This window comes from Eutrigla gurnardus, assembly GCF_963514095.1.
Source record: "Eutrigla gurnardus genome assembly, chromosome: 7".
Classification (NCBI taxonomy): Eukaryota; Metazoa; Chordata; class Actinopteri; order Perciformes; family Triglidae; genus Eutrigla; species Eutrigla gurnardus.
In genome coordinates this window covers 7,639,002-7,662,022 of record NC_139921.1, presented here as the reverse complement: position 1 = coordinate 7,662,022, position 23,021 = coordinate 7,639,002, and the positions used below count along the sequence as shown (strand labels likewise).

Sequence of the window (23,021 nt, the reverse complement as noted above, 5' to 3'; positions counted from 1 at the left end):
ATCACTTGGGATCATCCTCTGGGGGTCATGAATATTCATCTTTCCATTAGGTGTTGACATATTTGGACATGATTGGCATCATCATCCTCAGACTGTTTGCTTATGAAACAAGATGTTGGTGCAATACAATAAAGACATTGTTTTGCTTTTTTTTAACATGTCACTCTTTTGCAGTAACTACTATGTTGAGCAAAGAGCAAATGCAATAGGCAGTGTAGTTATTTCCAAACAAAAGACCCTTGCCCTTTGCTTGGACAGACTTCACTGATTCAACTTACTCTGAAATTCAAATTCCTCTGACAGGGATCCAAAACAAACACATACAACCGTTCACTTACTCTTAAAGTTGCCCTGACTTCATGTTCTATTCACGTGCATACAAACAGAACGACATGGAGCATTTTTGAAAAACAAGCCACATAAAGTTAAACTTCAGCTGTTGATTTACAGGCAGATTGTAGATGTTTAACAGGAGGAGGCATTTTAACAGCACGAGGACAGAATAAATCTTGCTCAGTGTGCAAGCTTCCCTCTGACAAATTTCCTCTCCTCACTTCTCCTCCTCTTTCTTCTCTCCACCCCTCAGCACAACAGAGGCAAGCTTTGGATCAACTCATGCTGCTAATCTCAATACTGTAAGCCTGCAGCTCTGACTTTAGGTCAACTTTAGGACCTGGAGGAAGTTGTGTTTTGGTGCAGTGAAGTTTTCAGCTTTGGAAGGCACCATGGTTGACAGCATGGACATGGAGAAGCAACAGAAGCGTTACTGCATCCGCAGTAAGCATGTAGTAATTATCTGTGTGACGGTGGTGGTGTGCTCTTTGGCAGTGGGCCTCGGGGTGGGCCTCTCCAGGTCAGACACCACCCCCACACCGGCCCCCACAGCACTGCCAACCGAGCCCCCCTCGCCTGCCAGAGGACCATGCCTACCTTCCACTGTCTCCAGGGGGGACTGGGTGAATTTCCGTCTCCCGAGCTACGTGAACCCGGTCCACTATGACCTGCACCTGGAACCAGACCTGGTCGACGACACCTACACGGGTACCGTGGATGTCCACGTGGAAATCAGCAAGCCCACTCGCCATCTGTGGCTTCACATTCGGGAGACATTTGTCAGCAGCGTGCCCAGGCTGAGGATGCTGAACAGCCAAGCGGGCCAGAGGGACGTGGCGGTGAAGGGCTGTTTTGAATACACTCCTCAGCAGTATGTGGTGGTGGAGGCAGAGGAGGAGCTGGCAGTCACCGGCCCGGGAGAGGTGTACGTGCTGAGCCTGGACTTCCAGGGCTGGCTCAACGGCTCCGTGGTGGGATTCTACCGGGTGGTCTACACCGAGAACGGGGTCACCAAGTAAGTTCTTTGATTTGATTCAGTCAAAAACACAATAAAGTATTTGAAGTTAATGCCGGTAACGCTTTGTGAAATAAATGAATACATATTTATAACACATAAAATGTGTTATAAATGTATTATTTGTTATAATGTAAGTATACCTTTTAATTATGTATTAACCAGCCTAATATTTGACAGTTTACACTGTAAGTATTTGTTTTTCAGAGCATGATATCCATTTTTATAAATTAAGGTCTCACTGAATGTAAAATAAGAATAAGATGATAAAGCTGGATATGATTGGGGGCGTGGCTACCTTGTGATTGACAGGTCGCACTACAAATGGAACTAGCTACTAAAAAGACTTACATCACTTAGCTGTAAAGTTGACCTTGCAAAGCTCACTTCATGGAAAACAAAATATGATACATGTTTCCAACAGCTAACCAATGATATCATGACATCCATTCTTTGAATAGAGAAAAGGTCGTGAGCTCATCTTTTCAACAACCAAATCAAATTCCACCCAATGTTATGTCTCGCCTGCCGATCCTGTTTCACTCAGAAATGCATCACGATATGGAAATATCTCTACTAAACCAACTAAAGTCCAGCTGAAATGAAAAATGCACTGGTTGCCATTTAAGGTTTTTTTTTACAGTACATCCCACAAAATCACACATCTTCATGACATATTGAACATAAGTGAGTTACAGTTTTGTAAAAAGAAAAAAAACACGTTTTGTTTACGTTTTGTATTGTCTTGTCATTTGCGAGTCCCTTCCTCATTTCAAGTGTGTTAGTTGTAAAAAGTTGTAAAAAGAAATATTGTTTCTGAATCTTGAAGGTTCAGTTTTGACCTTGGAAATAATAGATCAAATCAAATCAACCCCAGCCCCAGTTTGCATGTTGCTACTTCACTGCTGGCCTCAGTCTGGGTTCATGCCAGTTACAACGGATTCCAATAGTGACACATGTTTACACTTCAGGGAAAAAATGACCAGACCATACAAACTGTTCATACCACTCCAGAAACATAATCCACTTCAGTCCAGCATGCTCAGTATGTTCCAGTCTTTGTTTTTATATTCATACTGAGCATGTAGATGGACAGCAGATTTGTGGATTATGCTGCAGACGAGGGTTGAAAACATTCTATGGATACACTATTGGCTCCTTTAAAACTCAACTGATTTCAATCCATGTCTTCAGGGGTAAAGTATTCAAAATTTCACGTGTTTATTCCCTACTAATAAAAAATATACATTCTTAGGAGAGACATTTATACGTTTAGTAACAAATCCAAAAGGTGTTCTCAATCAGAGATGAAAACTTGCATCTCAACATAATATTACACAGAATTTTCTTGGTTAAAAACTATGTGTTTACATTTGCAATAATCTGTCTTTCATTTGATCACCAGAAAGATTGCTGCGACTGATCATGAGCCAACAGATGCTCGCAAGTCATTTCCTTGCTTCGATGAACCCAACAAGAAGGCCACCTACAAAATCTCCATCACTCATGATAAGGCATATGAAGCTCTGTCCAACATGCCACTTGAGGTAGGACTCATTTTAACCCTAGAACTCAAATTCAAAACACCATCACTAACGATTTTTACCCGAGATAATAAACCCAATAAAAAGTACTTCAAAATATATAAAAACATGATAATACATGACAAATTTGAGTAGTGTTCTTTTATTTTAAACTGTGTCATGTCTAATAAAATGAAAGAAAAGCATCATGAGGGAACCATATAAAAAAAAGGTCGAAAATTACTGGAAAATTAGGGGACAAAAAATGTATTAAAAAAAAAAAGAAAATAATGAAGATGGAAACTTGATTTTTGGTCCACCCATTCCTGGGATATTTGAGACTTCCCTGGCGGAGGCTCAGTGTCCTTGGCACACAAATAGTTGCAGGAGAGAGAAACAAAATATGTCATATTTTGAATGAGTACAAAAGACCAGCTGACTAAAATAACTTTATCATAATATGAATTATCTTAGAGATCACCACTTTGTGATAGTTATTCATAACCACTGCACTTAATAAAGACAACATGCAATTCTAGGACCAATCTTACTTACCTTATTCCTTACATGCAATTGGTACACGCAGATAGTAAACTACTTTACCTTCTATCACTATTGCTGGGTGAAAATCACCCAAATATATGCCTGTAGAAAAAAGTGTGTTTTGGATTAGGAAATAACCCATGCCATCAAATCACATGGCATAAATGTATTTGCTCGGGTGAAAATCACCCGGCAATGGTGTTCTAGGGTTAAATGCTGTTTGAATTCAAATTTACCTTTGAAACGAAATAATCCTAACTCTATAAAACCTTTGTGAGCATGCCTTGAAGATGTCAAAGCATGGCTGGCATTTTAATGACAGTAAAACCGAAGTTCTGGTGTTTGGTCCCAGCAATGTCCATGTGTCTCCTTCTGGTGATTTGGGAACCCTTCAACTGTTTGTGAGTCACCAATCTAGGGGTGAAAATTGACTGTGACTTTAAGATGCTTTTATGACTTCTCGTCTTGATTATTGTAATGCCTTGTATGTTGGCATCAGGCCTCACTCTCGCTTGCAGTCCAGAATGCTGCTGCTCGTCTGCTAACGGGTACTCGTAAGCGAGTACTGGTTTCCCCTGTACTGGCTTCTTGTGTGTTTTTGGATTGATTTTAAGGTCCTTAAAGTGCCTGAATGGCTTGGCACTATTCTACCTCTCGGACCTGCTGAAACCCCCACTCTGCAGGGGTTTAAATCACGCCTCATAACACATGCATTTCCTTGGCTTTTGATATAGCTTAAGAGACTTGACTTTTTTATGTGACATACTGTGTATGTGTGCTTTTGATCTCTGTGTGATTTGTTGTTTGACTTGTACAGCACTTTGGTCCACTTTGTTGTTTTTAAATGTGCTCTATAAATAAAGTGGATTGGGTTTAAATGTATCCAAAAAAGAAGGCTTAACATTCATTTTTGTTGTGGCATGTCAGTTTCAGTTCGTTCGTGTTTGTTAATTCAAAGATTTTGCATAAAAACAAAGTCACATTTTGTTGTATAACTTTTGTAGTAGTATTAAGGTGTGTTCATACCAAAGCCAAAGTGTTTGTTTTTTTTTGCATGGGTTGAATACAAAGTGAATGCAAAGACGTGAATAGAGAAAGGGATTTTGAATGGAGACGATCCCATACTCTTTGGTAGGTTATTTCAGTCAATCGCTAAAAGGTATCATGTACCAGTATCCAGGATTGCATTTTTATTGACAACAGTGAAACTGTTAACAAGCTTGTTAGCTTGTTAGGATAGTTGCTGTAGCTTGAGGAGCATAATTACTTATTGGAGGGGAAAAACAAGGGGAAGCCAGACTAGGAGCGACCACTTTGAATACTAAAGCAGAGGAATCAATCTTGTGCCTTTGTTTTTGGGCCATGGGATCCACCCATCTCCGAAGTCTATGTGGCATCCACATTAACTCATTAGCCTTTTTGCTCTGCCTCTCCAGGGTTCCCCTCAACAACTGTCTGGCAATAAAGAGAAGACCTCCTTCCAGAAATCCATTCCAATGAGTACCTACTTGGTATGTTTTGCTGTGCACCAGTTTGATCATCTGGAAAGAATTTCTGCCGGAGGAATTCCTGTGAGTTTACCATTATGCGTCACTAATAAATCCATCAGTTTAAAACCAGTATTCAGATAATAATATTAGATTTACACTGAGAGGCAAATGCCAAACGTACACTTGTGTGTTTGTGTTCATCTCCCTTCATAGCTGAGAATCTACGCCCAGCCAAGTCAGTTAGCAACTGCAACGTATGCAGCCAACACAACCAAGGTCATCTTTGATTTCTTTGAGGAATATTTCAACATGACATACTCCATCGACAAATTGGGTACGTTTTGGCCATACACGATAGAGAGTCTAAGTCCCGCCCCTTAAAGTGGACCACCATGGGTCCTTATTTTGGAAGAAAACAAATTAAACAAATTAAACAAATGTATGGCAGTCAGTAGTGAGAGAACTTATAATCTATCCAGTAATGGGAACTTCGTTCTGCTGCCAAAGGAAATATCCAGATTTTGAATGTCATTTAAAACAATTAGGAATCATCTGGGGATAAATATCATCCTTTCCATCGTCCTGAAGATACAATCTCACTGTCTCACAAGAATTAGTAAGGCAGTAATGCAGTAAACGATATGATAAGCGTTTTCTCCAGTGGACTCTCTGTGCCGTTTTAATCCAGATAAGATAGCCATCCCTGACTTTGGGACTGGTGCCATGGAGAACTGGGGCCTCATCACCTACCGGGAGACCAACCTGCTATATGACGTTAACCAGTCGTCGTCCTACAACAAGCAGCGAGTGGCCAGTGTTATCGCCCACGAGCTGGTTCACCAGGTATCACAATCCATTTGTGTATTTTATACATGCGGCAGTCAGAGTTTAGCAGAAAGACTATACATCACATGAAGGATGCTTTTCCCTACTTTGTCATTTACTCAAGTACCATCATTTTAAATATATAAATAATACAAATATTGTCACTCTATTTTGGTGTGATGTTTTTGGTGGACTAACAGTGTCCAAACGAAAATGCATGGGCTTGAGAATAAAAGCCTCAAATCAGGGAATTCTGTCTGCCCCTTTCTCTAATAAGTGACTGTATTAATGTCTTGCATTGTTTTAAAGGTTGAGTAGGTGATTCTATTCAGAAACACTTTCTGTTAATTACTTAAAATACTGATTGCCATCAATCAATACATTAAATGCTTTGACATGAAGAGAAAATGTCATCTGTGCTCATGGCAGGACTGTAAAAACCCCGTCCAATCAAAAAAGTCGGGCCGGAGAGAATAATTGGACGGCCTGCCTGTCTGTCAATGCTTACTTCCTGATTATGCACACTCTGGTGTTCTGGGGAAGTCAACGTCTCTGTGGTTTTTTTTGTGACTTTAAATTACATATATCTCATTCAGAGGTGATCAAGCTCAATTAGATAAGTTATTTTATAAAAAGATAAACTGCAAAAATGCAGAAGCAGATTTTGTAATTTTTTTTTTTAATAATTAAAAACATCTATAATTACAAAACAAGGATCAGCAGAGGGGCAGTTTTGTGTCTTCTACTGTCCACAGATTATTTGCTGAGTTAAGTAACTTTGTACATTTTAAGACAGCTAAATCGTGCAGGAAAGAGCAATGAAGACATGTCATGGGGTGACGAATAAAATCAATGAGGTTTGTTAAAGTAAAGCAACACTACATTCGTTAAATATTTCCACAAAATCTCTCCATAAATCTATACATATATATTTGACGCACGAGAATGTGATGAGAATGTTTTTCTGAAGACAATGATAGTTATCTTTTCCACAGTCTGATATATCATAAGTGTTCAGGAAGTAACCAGCACCTTGTTTTTTTTAGGAGATGATATTCAATTCAACATTCAATATTTCCAGAAAATAATGTGGAACATTCCAGTGTTGATTACGCTCTGTAATGCTTTTTCCCAAAGGTAGGACGGCTGTTATCTTTATTTCACACGGATGGAAAGATTGGTTCATTGAAGAGGAACAAAAAGAGTTCAGAGTTCAGAAGTGTAAATGTTTAAAATCCTTTATGTGCTATTGTTCAAGCTTTTTATGATGCAGACATCTTTCCACGACAGCTATATTACTATGAGGTGAGATAAGAGGCCTTGAGGCAGTCAATAGAGTTTTATGAACTCTTCAAACTGACAGGAATGAGGGATCATTAGTGTTTCATTTGTGTGCAAACGATGATGTGATCTTCTGGGCAGTAAGCTTTTATGAGGCCATCTTGTACTGTAAGTGTCCGGTTCTCTATCCGCTGGGTCAGTGCACCTCGACATCTGACACCAACGCACCAAGACGCCCTACAGCCAGTGTTGGCAGATCAGACAGTTTCCAGCCCAATCACAACTTATAACCTAGCGAATTCAATTAAAACTAGCCCAAATCACAAGTCTGCCAAAATCCCATAGAAAACACATCATAAACATTCTTCATATCCGCATCAAATAATGCAAGGATAAATTGTTTGATAAATAAGCAGCGCTCAAGGAGTTGTCTGAAAATCAACATACACAATACTCAATACACAAATTAATGTAATAATGCCTTTCCTGCCTTATTCTTCATAAACCATCTATAAACATTATTTGCATGGCTTTTATAAAGCTGCAATTGACAATTCTACTACTTTGTAAAATGGTTAATAAATAAACATATAGACACATTACCATTAGCATTAGCATTACCAATAACCACTAACAATTATTCATTTTCATTTTAAAAACAGTAATGAAAAAAACTAGCAACTAAAAAGGTTAAATTTATTGATAGCTATTATAAAGGGTTTCCCCTTAAGTTTTGTTTTACCTCCTAAGGGATTCCTTAAGTGTAAGACCAAGGTAAGGTAAGTAAACTGTGCAACCGATTTTATTAATCAAGGAAACCTTGATTAAGATGTTTTGTACAACCAACCCTGGATTCTCTCTGCAGGCAGTTTCTGAAGAGTCAAAAGGGACACACAGCTTATTTCTACAGCCTTGTAAACCCCTAGCTCGTTAACTCGTCCCTTCAACTTCCATATCATTTTCTTTGTTTGGACCCTGGAAACTCACTTGTCTTCTTCTTCCAGTGGTTTGGGAACATTGTGACGATGGATTGGTGGGACGACCTCTGGCTTAATGAGGGCTTTGCCAGTTTCTTTGAGTACATCGGTGTGGAGAAAGCCGAACCCAGCTGGGGCATGGTGAGTTCTCCTTTAAAGGTACAGCAGTTAATCGCACTTACCCAACACCAGTCGTTGTGATTCCTCGCCTCGTGTCCTCCTGTGGTAAACAGCGAGACATCATGATCATCAGTGATGTGCTTCCTGTCATGGTGGACGACGCCCTCCTCTCCTCTCACCCAATCATCGTGAACGTGTCAACCCCAGCAGAGATCACCTCTGTGTTCGACGCCATCTCATACAGCAAGGTACGACGCCTGGAAAAGCTCCCTCTCAGTTTCAGTAAAACGTGGTTCCCATGGAAACAATGGCTGCAGTTAGAAAGTCTTCGTAACGAGTGAAATGACCGGAAGTATCGTCAGCCATGATTAGAGTTGTTTGAAGTTTTTTTCCATCGAGGTCACGGAGAATTGTTCGGATTTCTTTTTACTTTTCAACGGCAGCCAATGACACATTGTTTACATTACCAACAAGACACAGATCATTTCTCATCCTGCAAGAAAACCCTGTTTGTAATGAAAATGCTCCAACTTCATCTAGGGAGCGTCCATTCTCAGGATGTTGGAGGATTGGATGGGTAAAGACATGTTCAGAGACGGCTGCCGAGTGAGTCTGATACTTCCTGAGCTTCTGATGGGTGGAGCTCTTTTGATTAATGTTCATTTAAGATTCAAGTGTTCCAGCAGCTGATTGATGACAGCCTGTTTTTTTTCCTCTTCATTCACCAGAAATATTTGAAAGACTACTACTTCCAGAACGCCAAAACAGCCAACTTCTGGGCATCTCTCGCCAATGTATGTTTGAACTTTCCCCATTTTTTAACCTTACAGTGTAAGACAAACAGGTAAGTATAGTATTTTGGGAACAAATGTTTTTTAACTTTATTTATAAAGTGAGGAGATGGATATTTATTTAAGTTTTATTTAAGTTAAGTTCTTTTGTCTGTGTATCTCCTGTTGTATTAGTCTTGTCAGCTTTGTTTCTACCATGTTGTCTACATGTCTTTCCCTGTGTCTGTGTCAAGTGTTCGGCCTTAGTCCAGTGTCTATGTTAACATTGTTTACTGGTTTGTTGTCTAGTTCCTTTGTATTTCTCAGTCTTGTCCCTCAGTTTTGTTCCGAGTGTTTTTTTTCCCCTTTTTTGCTGTCAGCTTTAATCATTAGAGTAAGGATGTGGTTAGCCTAGCTTAGCATAAAGACTATAAACAGCTAGCCTGGCTCTGCCAAAACTACACCTACCAGCAGCTCTAAAGCTCACTGATGTTGATCTGATGTTGCTGATGTATCCCACTGGTTCAATATTTTAGTATATCTGGACCTGAAAGCTGCAGCTGGTCCCTTTGATACAAAGTTGGTGGTTCATTGCTTTAAATTTAGAATTTTTTTTCGGAGTAGTCAAGTTCTCCTCTCTGTGTCCAGGTCAGTGGGTTGCCGGTTGCAGACGTTATGGATACATGGACCAAACAAATGGGTTATCCTGTGGTGGACCTGTCAGTCTCAGAGACGAACGCCAAACTGAGCCAAAGGCGATTCCTCCTGGATCCTAAAGCTAATGCAAGCCAGCCTCCTTCACCTCTTGGGTCAGTGATACAAAGAAGATAAAAACGAACCCTTCCACTCCTTAAAACCTATGCTGTGTTCAAACACAAAGATCATTTGTGCCTTGCTTTCTTGCGGGTGTTTCGTAACGGGATCATTGGTGTTTATTTATATCACTCATGCTAGAGACCAGAAAGGAGGCGGGGCTTACCTCCATGTAGACACCAACAATGTTTCATCAATCATGGCTGAAATAACTATTATTGCTTCTTTGTGTTGGGAAGTCCCAGAAACGCTGGAAACTGAACACTGTTACGGTGCATGAAACATTTGCTTTGTGATTGATGTGAACACAGCATTAGAACTGTCTAATTTGGATTAGGATGGCATAGTTTCAAGTTATTTCCAATTATTAACTGATACGCTATTTCACATAGAAAGCCATTTGGATGCAACATGAAATACAAGAGTAATGAAGACATTTATGTTTAATTCATTCACCCATCTGTACTTAAATGTGATTGTTTGTTCGGGGTTAACAGGTTTAAAAGCAAAATACTGTTCAAGAGGTACTTAATAATTTAGCTGTAAGAGTTTCCACAGTCAACATCTTCTCATGTTGGAATTTTGATGTACAAAAGGACACAACCCTGTCTTCTTATCATCTGTATCCAAATGTATCCATTAAAGTCGCAGTAATATCTTTACAGTAATAATGGCTGTAATGTGAAAGATAGGTGGGGGATGCGTTGGACATCTTCTCCACACTTTCCGTATCTGTGCCCTCTGTCCCCACACTTTTTGCAACCGCTCATTTATGTGTTGTCGTAACACGTTTTTTTACGAGCTGTCCTTAAACGCACCATGAATGACGGTGGCATACTGATCGTGTCACTGAGTTGAGACATGCACTGGCAGAGCTGTTGTGATAATGTTCAGGAAACAGGCCAGCAATGTCAAATCAATTAGTTGCCAATATAAATCAGTTAACACTAGAACCGGAAGGGGAACCCCATGCTTTTTCAAATACATGTAACTGTTAAAATATCTTTTGTGGCCTCTCTAAAACCCCATCAGTCAGATCCTATGATTATTGTCAGTGTTGAATTTGGCAGCTTAAAATTTAGATATTGCTTATTTTACTTAAATCTGTGCCGTTCTGTGGCAAAGCTTCTTCGGCCGCTAAGGAGAGGCACAATTGAATCCAAGGTTGATAAATCAATCAATAAAAGGCTTACTCCTGAACAATCTGTCCCCCTCACTTCTGAAATGATGGCTACGTCCCTGGTGAAAGGTGTCGCTCTCAGTGACGAACACAAAGAATTGTCACCAACTCTGTCGTTGTTCCCCTGAACTCATGGAGATTATTTAGCATCTTTCACTTTTTTTTTGTTCTACGACTTTCAACTTAAGGTTACTGTGAAAAAGCTCCAATGAATGACAATGCGTGACGACGGAGCAACAATGTGCTCTGCTGGCGTGTGTCGTCGCCATAACAACTAACCGCAGTCACAATTTTCAAGTCAAATGACCAGGGGCCCGTTTCACAAAGCAGGTTCAACAAACTCTGAACCTAACCCTGAACTCTGAGTTGATCAACTCTGAGATGGGCAACTCTGAGTTTTCGGTTTCAGAACAGCGGTTTTGAATTAGTTCAGTCAACTCTGAGTATGTAAACTCTGAGTTACGCGTGTGCCTGCCGACTCTATAAAGCCATCATCAATGGAGCTCCGATACTACGATTCACCATGGCAACGGGGAGAGCGTCATTAGATATTACCGAGTGTTTATGTAGAAAACGAGCTCATCCTGAGAAAGCGGAGCAACGTAACTGCAGCAAAGTAGCGATAGTTGGCGTGGCAGACAATTACTGCCTGATCTAATGTGTATAACTGAATGAAACAGTCTATTGATCTAAAGGTAATAAGTGTTCATTTTCAGATTTGCAGAGCGACACTGTGGTGTAACAGTTAGCAACGCTGCCTATGGTGCAGGCGACAGCGTTTCAATTCCCGTAGTTCACAAAGTAGCGCAATGAATAAATTATCATTTTCATTGGGTGTAATCCCCCCAGGCACAGAAAGAAAGTGGCTTCAGTTGAAAATTAAGCATAAGAATATTGCGCAAATACGTTGACTAAGGCATATGATTTTAATCATATTTCACATATTAAACAGTAAATATAAGCAGGTATTTCAAAGCTAGCTCCGCAAAGAATCTGGTTGCGGATTATGTCCATGATATGAAATGTTGAAAATGTCGGAGAATATTGTTTAGATAATATCTAATGTGATTGGAAGGAAAGGTAATCAAAATCCTCTCCCGACGCAAAGCTGCTAGAATCACTTTTATTTCCGTATCGATTAGGTTGACGATGAAAGGACGGCACAATTTTTCAGAGTTGGTTCAGATTCCGGAAAAAGGCGGAGACATGTAGGGAGAAACTCAGGGTTTGTTGAAGCAAACCTGCTAGCGAGCAGGTTAGGTTCACGGAGTATGTTACCCGGGTAACTGACTCAGATTTATGCTGAACTGGCTTTGTGAAACCGAAAAACCAGAGTTTCCCTCATCTCAGGGTTAACTCAAGGTTTTCACTAAACCTGCTTTGTGAAACGGACCCCAGTTCAATGTCCTTTCTATTCTCATTCTATTTATAAAACAGTTGGTGTTGGTGGAGAACAAAGCAGAGTGAAAAGAAGAGATGATAAGATGGCCTGAAAAGATTTAAATGTATATGTGGAGGTTTTGTATACAAGTGCGATTAAAACAATGAATGTATTTTTGGTGCAGGTACAAGTGGACGATTCCAGTCAAATGGCACGCTGTGAAAAGTGACACAAGCATGTTGGCGATGTTTGACAAGAACAGCGCAGGTAGTACTGTAAATGTGTAATCACCTTCAAACAATCGAGAATAATCAACATATAATCAGTACTTCATTAAGACAGCAAATGAATGTAATCTATTTTCTAATCGTCATAGTTAGACACCTAATTGTTAAACAGTAAAGAAATAATAAAATCACAATTACAAACCAAACATTGACTCTTTTTCTTGTTTGTATTTCTAATCCAGCCAACAGTGACACACTAATGTGCTCTTTTAACATCCTTTACAGAGCACGTCATCAGTGACTACTTGCCCTCGAGGGACGGCCTGTTGAAGGCTAACAATGATCACATTGGATTCTACAGAGTCAACCATGATGAGCAAATGTGGAACGCTATCAGTCAACAGCTTCAGATCAATTACTTGGTAACCGAGTTACTTCCGAACTTTGGCTCCGCACACGAAATACATCATGACTGTGCAAACACAAAAACAATGTGGCAAACTAAGATGTCATTTTATTTTTGCAATATTTTCAACCCTATTTCCCACATAATTATGTTCACACACAAGGAAAAGCACTATTTTTTTATAGTATGTCTTGGTATGGTTGACTGATTTTAAGGTTGCTGTGTTGAATGCAAAACAATTAGTAATTTTATTTCATCATTTTATGAGAAAATAATGTGTAAAACATACAGATGAAATCTAATTCACCCAAACGTATCCTATCATGCAAAGGTTTGTTCTGAAAACAATGATATAACACCTTTTTTCTTCTATACTATGACTTAATATATTATTATATATTATATTATATTATGACATTTTACTTCAATAACTATTACTACAATTTTCATGTTTATTGATATTTTTTGGAGATATTACAACTTTATTCCTAAAATCTCTGCCACACTTTTAATCATCATTCAGCGAATGTTACGTTCAAAACTACCAGACATGTTTGTGTTATTTCGAGTTTTATAGTTGACTTCTCAACATCAAGCTTTTCACCTTTTATGCCAAATACTTATCATTTAATGCTTTGGTGTCTGCGCTCTCTAATTTCTGTGAGATGTTTATCAATAAAAGAACTCCCTGTACCGATACATTTATATTCCATTAATCTCTTTCTTCAACAGGAGTTTGATGCAGCTGATCGCACAAGCTACATCGATGATGTGTTTGCTCTTGCAAGGTAAGATTTCATCTTAAAACACATCATAAACATTCCTGACGTAATTCACAAATATTGCAACCACTGTTTAATTTCACTATTCAGGGCAGATGTTCTGGATTATGGTAATGCCTTTAATCTTACCAAGTACCTGATAAACGAGACGGACTACATAGTCTGGGATCGCATCGCCTCCTCTATCGCATATGTTCGGAACATGCTGTCAGGAAATGTTGCACTCTACCCAAAGTTTCAGGTAAGGGACCTGATAATCTGTCCACGTGTTATCAACTATCAAACTTCTAAACTCATTAAGTGTGAAATGTATCTTAAATTTCAACAAGCCGCCTCATCTTAATGAGCATGTTTGTATGGCGCCCTGTTAAGGCCAGTGTAGGTAAAACAAATTAATGAATTACGGCACCAGTGGAGGGGGGTATTATTCAGATACAAGGCCTCACAGATTAAATTCGCAAATTTACGAGTAAAATACTTGGGTAACACTTTAGATAAGGGAACATATATTAACCATGAACTAGTTTCTTATTAGCTTATTCTTATTAAGTGGTTTACAACAACTGCCTAACTCACTATCAATAAGAAGTGATTAGGAAATTATTGATGGAAAACTCTCACAGTAGTTCGGCCTAGTAGTTGCAGAATATGATCATGCAGAATAAGGCATTAGTAAGTGATTTATAATGGCTTAAAATCAGCCAATATTCTACTAATGTACATGCTAATAACAAACTAGTTCATGGTTAATATGTGTTCCCTAATCTAAAGTGTTACCAATACTTGCATATTTTCTGAGATTTAAAATTCTAAATTTACAAGAAAAAACTTTCAAAACTGTGGTAACGTAAACCAACGTCCATCCATTACTGCAGTGATTAACAGTACTGTCAGTGATGAGGTTGTTCCTTTAACAAAATAAACACTATTTCTTCAAGTTTTTTCTTGTAAATTGTTTTTTTTTCTTCTCAAATATAATCTCCCACTTTATTCTTGGAGAAAATAATTTTTCCCCTCAGAAGAAATGACCCCTCCTCCCTCGGCTCTGTAATTTTTTCTTTTTTTTTCTTTAATTTAAATCATAAATCAAGTCACTGGTGTAATTATGTGGTTTGTGTTAAAAGGTGAATTACATTATATTCTGGACATTTATTTTGAAATGTGCAGCATAACCCAGTAAATATACTGATTTGAACCATTACTCAATGATGTCTGGTGCAATTTTTAATTTGTTATTTTTTATGAGAAAGCTTGGGGGAACGGAAAGTACCAAGATATTTAAATCCATTATAAGCCACTGCAGGATAAGGGATTAGAGCTAGAGACATTCTTGCTTTGGAAGTTCTCCCTCATGCTGATCTGTAGTATCTGTATATGTTAGTCTAATTCTCTGGAGGTTGCTGGTCTTCTGATATCATGTCATATATATATATATACATACATATATATACATATATATATACATATATATACATATATATATATATATATATATATATATATATATACACATATACATATATATATATACACATACATACATACATACATATATATATATATATATATATATATATATATATATATATATATATATATATATATATATACACACACACTGTATCTGCCTCCAAGGGTTAAGAGAAAGAAACTGCCACAGAAATAATATCCAAAACATGGCACATACCAGAATCTCAGTTTACAAGTTCAAGTTTGTGTGCCTTCTATTAATACAAACATTGTGTGTTGTTGTGTCATGTTATAATATAAATTCACTCGTGTTTCCTTTAAAGTGTGTGTCATTGAGGTTCTGTATAATGCTTTGGTGATCATTTGAAACCATGTTTTTGTATATTTTCTCTAGAAACTGTTCCGTGACCATGTTAAAGAAATCACAACACAACTTGGATGGACCGATGAAGGAACACAGATCAGGAGGTAGCAGGAAGATTTCATTTAGTATTTCAGAAAACACCTCAGATCCTCCTATCCACATGGCGGGTGGCAGTCATCCTAAAAAATGGCCGCCATTATGAAATTTCAAGTCGATGTGGGTGGTTTCTTGTCAAATGACCCTGTTAAAGGTATGCAACCTTGTGGTGTGAGAGAGTTGACACAGCACTCAGAGGACACGGAGGTTCGGTAGAGAAAAGGGATACTTTTTATTTTCTCCCAAAAAAGGCCAAAATGGCAATTCATTAAAAAAAAAGGTAACATTTCAAACAACAAAACAAAAATGACATGATAGTCAAAAAAACAACAACAAATACTTAAGCTTCGTCACTTGAGGTTGAGATTCCCATGTGCTGAGAACCGAGCCTGGACAGTCACCTGTTTTCCACCAGCCCTCTTGTCTCCTTGAACACCTGGCCTTAAATAGGCCCTGCACTGATTACCCTAATTGGTAGAAACCAAACTGCCAGTTTGACAGGGGTGCTTCAGCACAACTAAATGAGGCAGTGAAATTACCCTTATGTATATTTATATATATTTATTTGTAAAGACTTGTAATCAGCCTAAAACTCATGGACAAATCAGATTTTATTTAATGCTAAACAATGACAGAGTCAAATCAAACCCAGCAGCCTAAACAATATTTACTTTTGCTCTTACTTTTACTCTATTTCAAACGTTCGGATCTCTATGAAAATAACAATACATGTGAAATGAAAACAAAGTGTAGCGTGGTTATTTGTTACATATGAAATGGAAAAGGAAATGTATTATTGACGATCGCCCCTGCAGTGTTGATATTTATCTGGTGCGCACGCTCTAAACAGCTGCAGGAGTAACAGGTGAAATATGACTTGAACCGGTTAACGTGGAGGATGGTAACAGACTATAAACAGAGGAAAACTAAAAAATACAGCAACATAAACATAAACACACAGTCTTTTAATGAAGGCAGCGCATTGCTGCCGTGACGGGCTGCTCGTCCCGTCACAGACCCTTTGAGAGAGCTCATGGCAATTTTCATGATTGTATTACCAATGTTGGGGTTGTAGCAGGGGCAGATTTGGTTATCAACAGTTAATTATTAATATCAATATGATTATCGGTATTAATAATTATATTTAATATCTTATCATGATATAATCATGAATAAACGGGGCACCACCCTGGGATCAGGGAAAAGATAACCTAAAACTGTATTCAGTCTCAATATAAAGGTTTTATACTCACATGCCAACCATCGTGATCATTGGCATGGAAGCATAAAAACAATTAAAAGGCGTGAAATTCAAGCACTAGCCTTCACAACCTGCTGTTATCCAGTGACATATACACAACAAGCACAAGAGACCGCTAGTTATAATATAATAAGATTTATTAAAATCAGTAATAATGATCACAATCAATAACACTGCAATTAACAAAGCCTTATTACCTAACTACCTAACACACAAAACTAAGCTTAAACAGAAGGAGAGACACACGTGGAGTGTGTGTGTGTGTGTGCGTATGTGTGTGCATGCGTGCGTGTGCATGTGCGTGTGCGTGTGTGTGCGCGTGTGTGTCGAGAGAGAGAGAGAGAGAGGGATGGCTATGTGCGGCCACCAGATGGAGCTATTCCTCACAGCGTTCAGGGGCGGAGCCACTGACGTTCGATGGAGTAGCGAGAGAGGGAGAGAGAGAGAGAGCGAGAGATGGCCGGATGCAGCCACCAGATGTAGCTATGTCCCTAGCGTCCGCCAGGAACAGCTGGCTTAGGACACGTGTGTGCGGCGTATATGTGTGTGTGGCGTATATGTGTGTGTGTGTGTTAGCGGGACACAAACAAAGAGAGAGAGAATGCGCGAGCGATATTCTGAGGCTCAGAAGGCGTGCCGCTATCACCCGGGCGCGCGTGAATGAACTGGCGTTTATTCCGCGAGACCGGTCTTTTAACTGATAGTAGAGGCTTTCTGAGCTCGCGAATATGGCGGAGGTTAGTCGCAAACACTGTTACAGAAATCAACCCAGCTGCGTGGGTACACGATCAGCATTCACATACAGCAGCACATGAACAAACGGACTCGGCGGTCCCCGATCAGAACTTAAAACACATTAACAAGAATTACAAGCATATCCTACACTATCGAATCTCTGCTTCTGCCCAGACAAATAGCCTCTTACTTTTGTTGATGTGAGGGTTTCGTCCCGTGCGGTGATGGCGTTCCTTGATGCAGGCAATGGACGGCAGTTCATGGGCGCTCGTTCAGCGCCGGATCCAATTGGTTGAAGAAAACCGTTAGTAATTCTTCCTTCTGCAGGGAACGATGAACAATCGCGGGGCTCGGCGATTTAGTCAGCTGATTCAGACAAAGACGGGTCGAGTTATCCGTTCTGCTGGCAGCTGGGATGAAGAAAGTTTTTCTTCTTTCCGCGGGGAACGGGAGAGTCGCGCTGTCGCGGTGGTCTCCTCAGGATCCAAAATGATAAACAAGTTTGAACATATCTTGAGAATTGTTATGGCTCCACCTAGTGGTAAAAAAAGCTTAATTTACAACTGTCGGAATAAGAGAAGATTATTTATTATTGTTAATAATAATAATAATAATAATAATAATAATAATAATAATAATAATAATAATAATAATACAGAGGTTTTATATAGCGCTTGTGATGGGGTCAGATTAGCGGGTGGAGGTCAGCATACGGGCAGCAGAGTTCTGAACATATTGAAGTTTATTAACTGTGTCCTTATTCTGTTATTGTAACCCATGCACTAATTTACCAACCATGACTGTTGGCTGTGTGTGGCAGGTTGCTACGGGAGACCGTGCTGAGCATCGCTTGTCAAATGGGAGATCAGAAGGCTTTGGATGAAGCCTCTCAACTTTTTGACCAATGGATTAATGGAAGCATCAGGTATCATCACTCAAACTTTACATGAATGTGGATTTCTTGTGGTTATGGATCAGACGATATAGGATTTGATTGTGATTAAAAAAAACACAATAAAGAATATTTTAAGTATTTATCCTTTATTTATGAAGGGAAAACTTCTTATTATTTAAGATTATTTGATTTTTTCACTAGTCTTATCTGTGATGTAATACAATATTTGTTTCTTAACTCAAGCATCTCATTTCAAACGTTTGAGGGCCATTTTAAGAGTTTTAAGCATATTTTGATGATTATCGAGACGATAATAAATTGGCCAGCATAATAGTGACATGACATTTTCATATCATGCCATGCCTACTTGTGGTTAATTCTGCTCACAGACTGACAAACCTAAAAAATAATGTTTTACCGATCGTGCATACAAAGAGTATCCAGACTGTATATGATATCAAAATATATTATTACAAACTACACCCAAACCTTTACCATTGATGTTTCAAATAAATGACACATTTTAACCCTGTAAACATTTTTCTATCAGAACGACAGATGTAAGCTGACATTCACATGTCTTGACCTTTTGACCTGCAGCAGCGTGGCTGTGAACCTGAGGCTGTTGGTCTACCGGTACGGCATGAAGAACTCAGGCACCGAGGCAAAGTGGAACGTAATGTTCCAGAGGTACAAGGATACTTCTTTGGCTCAAGAGAAGGACAAGCTGCTGTATGGACTGGCGTCTGTGGAGAACGTGGAACTCCTCAACAGGTAATTCAACAGATCCTCATGAAAAATGATTCATTCAGTTTCATGACGTCTCTTTGCTGTGATCAGATCCCTTATTTGGTTCGGTTTTTTTTTGTGAACTGCAACAATGTGCGTCTTTTCTCAGGATCTACATCGCAAACACAAAGCTGTGTGAAGCCTGGTGTCTCCTGGCAATGATTTATTGGCTGTTTTTGTCTCATTAGATGCCACATTATGAGAGAACTGGTGGCTACAAAAGTAAAAAACAAGTTGCAATCAAGCATTGTTTTACTTGAAATCATGCTTTGGCCTGGGCGGTGTGCTGGTGTGAGGATTCATCCTCAGGGACGCCAGTTGTTTGCAATCTTCAGTCTGATCATTATACTGGGTTTTACATAAAAGATCAGCTTTAAAATAATTCCAAATAATTGTATGGAGAGAATTTAACCTTTGTTCTGGCCAACAGGCTCCTGGAGGCCAGTACAAATGAGAGTGTGGTGAGGAGTCAGGATCTCTTCACTGTGGTGCGATACGTTTCCTACAACCCACTGGGAGAAAACATGGCCTGGGACTGGACCACACTCAACTGGGAGTACCTGACCAACAGGTCAGTGCAACAAGGACCGGGGAGGATGCTGTTGATGGCCTGGTGGACTTACCTCTTAGAAGAAACAGTTAGAAAGGGTGCAGCTGTAATGTTCAACCAACAACCTGTTTGCCAACGACTTTGCGAAAGGAACATAATCTGAAGGATGTTGAGGGGTTAAGGGAGGATAGTTCTGAAAAGTGAAGCCAGAGTACCTTAAACATGCATTCTCTCTGCTGGCCATCAGGTGGCAAAGTAGTCTGATTGTATAGAAGTCTATGACAAAACGATGCAACTTTTCAATTATTGTTTTTCACTTTTTTTTTTTTACCACATGAGTTCATGTTCTTAATCTCTAGTTTCAAGTCTTCTTCAACACAGCATGATGTCCATTTAGAGTCAAATAGACCATAAAGCAGGGGATGCTTGAGGGCGGGGCTACCGTGACTGATGTTACCACGGCATCACTACCACGCTCAATAACGTAATTGACTACGAAGATAACTTTAATACTTAGAGCTCTGTAAAGTTGACCTTGAATTATGAAGCTAACTTTGTTAACAGCTTCACACCAGAAAAATGAAATGCCAGATCAGTTCAGTGATTTAGTGAACATACAGGCTTATTATGGGCTTACTGGCAGGTACAGGCATCATGAGGCATGCAAAGGTCAAAACCAGCAAGGCGGTCCAAACAGGGAAACAAATCCGATGAAGGGTAGACAAGGGAATTCATAATCCAGACAGCTAATACATGTCAGAATCGAGGTTTCAGGTAACATACAACCTATTACAGAAAGACATGGCAATGATGGGACGGACGGAGATGGACGGTGACTGTGTTTTGTTGTGTTTTGCTGATCACGGTAATACATTTTCTTTCTTTACAGGTACACCATCAACGACAGGAACCTTGGTCGCCTACTGAGTCGAATCAGCACCAACTACAACACAGAGCTCCAGCTGTGGAAGGTTGGCACTGTCCTTTGTGAAACTTCCTCCCACTTGGGTTATCATTACAGTAAAACTACTGGTGTCTTTTTATCTTATTGACTTGAACATGTTTGTTATTCAGCTGAACATTTCAGTGGGTAGACCAGCAGTCTCTCTACATCTCTCATGCTGCAGTACCACTCTCCACCTGAACTGCTACTGACTAAAAACGCCTCATTAAAATCTATTTATTGTGATATCTGGTTGCATATATAAAGTTAGCTATCAAAGAAATCACATGAACTCTACAACTCCTCCAGACCCTCATCTTGTTGTCAGCCAGCTGATAATTAATGTGAAGGGGGTTAGCCCGAAGTTAGCAACAATTACTGTAGCCGTTCTGGCTCAGGAACACTTAAGGTGGACTGACCTTTAAGGTGGACCAGCGTTTTTCTCCTTTAAGTGACAAGCTGCTCCTCTGACTCTCTTAGCTTTTTTATCTTTAATATTTATTTGAACTGTTTAACAACTAGCACGGTATCAGGAAAACACAAAGTTGAATGTTAAAATGTAACAACAGCATAATGTTTTATTTTTAATTTATTGCAGTCAGAAGGTGAGGATTATCTGCTGATAATAAAAGATTTCAAAGTTATTGTTAGAACTGTAATTATTAAGTACTCTATTATTCAGCAATGGTGAAATATAAGTACTTGTACTTGGTTTGTATCGTGCATTCGTATCGTGAAAACATTTTGTAGTTATGAATTAAGGCCTCATGAGGTTTTGGATGTAGTATTTCCAACTGAAAAGGGGATAAATGTTTTGTGATGTTGTCTGATTGAAAGCCAGTCGAGTTGAAACATATTTTTCTCTGTGCTGGTCTCGTAGATGCAGCATTTCTTCAGTCTGACACCAAATGCGGGAGCCGGGGAGATGCCTCGGCAGCAGGCCCTGGAGACGGTGAGGAACAACATCGCATGGATCCGGAGGAATGAGGACGAGATCAGAGGGTGGCTGGAGAACAACGTCGCCTAAAACCTGTAAAACACAGCAGGGATCGGTCCGGTTCAGAACTGGAGCCTCCTCGGTCCCCTGTAGATACGTGGGGGCCTTTCAGTGCATAGAGGCTGTTCGGAGGGCCAAAGTAAGGGGCTGCTGATCTCAATCAACATTACAAAACAGAAAATCACAGGAACATAATTCACCTGATCTCTGAAGTGCTACATTTTGCAAATTGCTGTAGTCCACAAACGTCCACATTCCACATTCGGCCCATTTAGCAGAGTGGATTTAGGCTTTACAAAGGAATTTTCTCAAGTATGCATAACATCCACTGCTGTCACCAATATTAATGCACACAGTAAGTCAGTGTAAATAGGGTAAAGGTAGAAGATATCCACTATAACAGCTGTTTGTTTTTACTACTCACACATGTGGAAAAGACATTCCAGACCGAGAGTTTTACCAAGAAGGTTTTGACAGCACAGTTGTTGTTCATGTAGCATGCTAGTGGGTTTAGCCCAGTTAGACGGGTAAATTAAGCTTAATGGTCTATGAAACTGTGTGCCGACACTGTAAACTAAAGCCAGTTTCACGATACAGAATTAAAGGATATGGTCAAAGTGCTCGAGCCGCTACAATGAGCCTTCACATGTGTATTTTAGTGTGTTGTGTCAAAGCGACAAGTTTAAGTTCAACATTTCAGAGACAATAATGGAGCATTATACAATCAGAAATATGTTTGTTAAAGTAAGAATTGTGGCCAATGAGCAACAAAAAAGTTGATCCCCTACATTTTCCTGGTGTCCCCTATTGTACCGAAATGTACTGAGCCGACCCAAAAGCCAAGGTCACAAAGTGTGATTTTTTTTGTACCCTTACACCCCTCCTATAGCGATACTGTGGACTTGAAGTTCAGCTTCAGCGTTCTCCCGTCATGCATCTCAAAATGTTATTTTTACACAGCCCCTTCTCCTCCTTACTGTAAACATTTTATTACAAATCCTTCCGATATATATTTGTCAGAATGAGTTTTCTATTGTTTTTTATGTTATATGATAATGCATTTTGTGTTCGCTTCCATCAGTGTGCAGCACAAACCACTCTCATGTTCATTTGTATTTATGAGCCATAATGGAGCTGTAGGAGTGATGAAGAGTTGAATAAATACATATTTACAAAATATATTACAATTTTGAGGCACTTGTACTTCAGTATTAAAGTTATCTTGAAGATGAACATCTTGCATACAAAACATCTA

The 23,021-nt window shown here is 39.3% G+C and overlaps 1 protein-coding gene across 1 annotated transcript; it reads left to right on the top strand.

The window, feature by feature from the left end:
- The first annotated feature begins 673 nt into the window (after positions 1-673).
- Positions 674-22,946, top strand: enpep (glutamyl aminopeptidase). The gene is made up of 20 exons (XM_084013418.1): positions 674-1,348; positions 2,754-2,895; positions 4,851-4,985; positions 5,118-5,238; positions 5,593-5,747; positions 8,015-8,128; positions 8,221-8,355; positions 8,648-8,713; positions 8,836-8,901; positions 9,526-9,686; positions 12,436-12,518; positions 12,764-12,900; positions 13,617-13,672; positions 13,757-13,907; positions 15,531-15,604; positions 18,413-18,517; positions 19,088-19,261; positions 19,707-19,847; positions 20,716-20,797; positions 21,650-22,946. The coding sequence occupies exons 1-20, from the start codon at positions 726-728 to the stop codon at positions 21,794-21,796; spliced, it is 2,868 nt and encodes a 955-aa protein (XP_083869544.1). The 5' UTR covers positions 674-725; the 3' UTR covers positions 21,797-22,946.
- Positions 22,947-23,021: the final 75 nt, after the last annotated feature.

What these genes read in the sequence shown, in the direction of transcription:
- enpep (XM_084013418.1), top strand. Translation starts at nt 726, where the DNA reads ATGGTTGACAGCATGGACATGGAGAAGCAACAGAAGCGTTACTGCATC. An exon ending in CAGCCTCCTTCACCTCTTGG is followed by an intron (nt 9,687 to 12,435) that starts GTCAGTGATACA and finishes TTTTTGGTGCAG; the next exon opens with GTACAAGTGGACGATTCCAG. An exon ending in CAGAGCTCCAGCTGTGGAAG is followed by an intron (nt 20,798 to 21,649) that starts GTTGGCACTGTC and finishes CTGGTCTCGTAG; the next exon opens with ATGCAGCATTTCTTCAGTCT.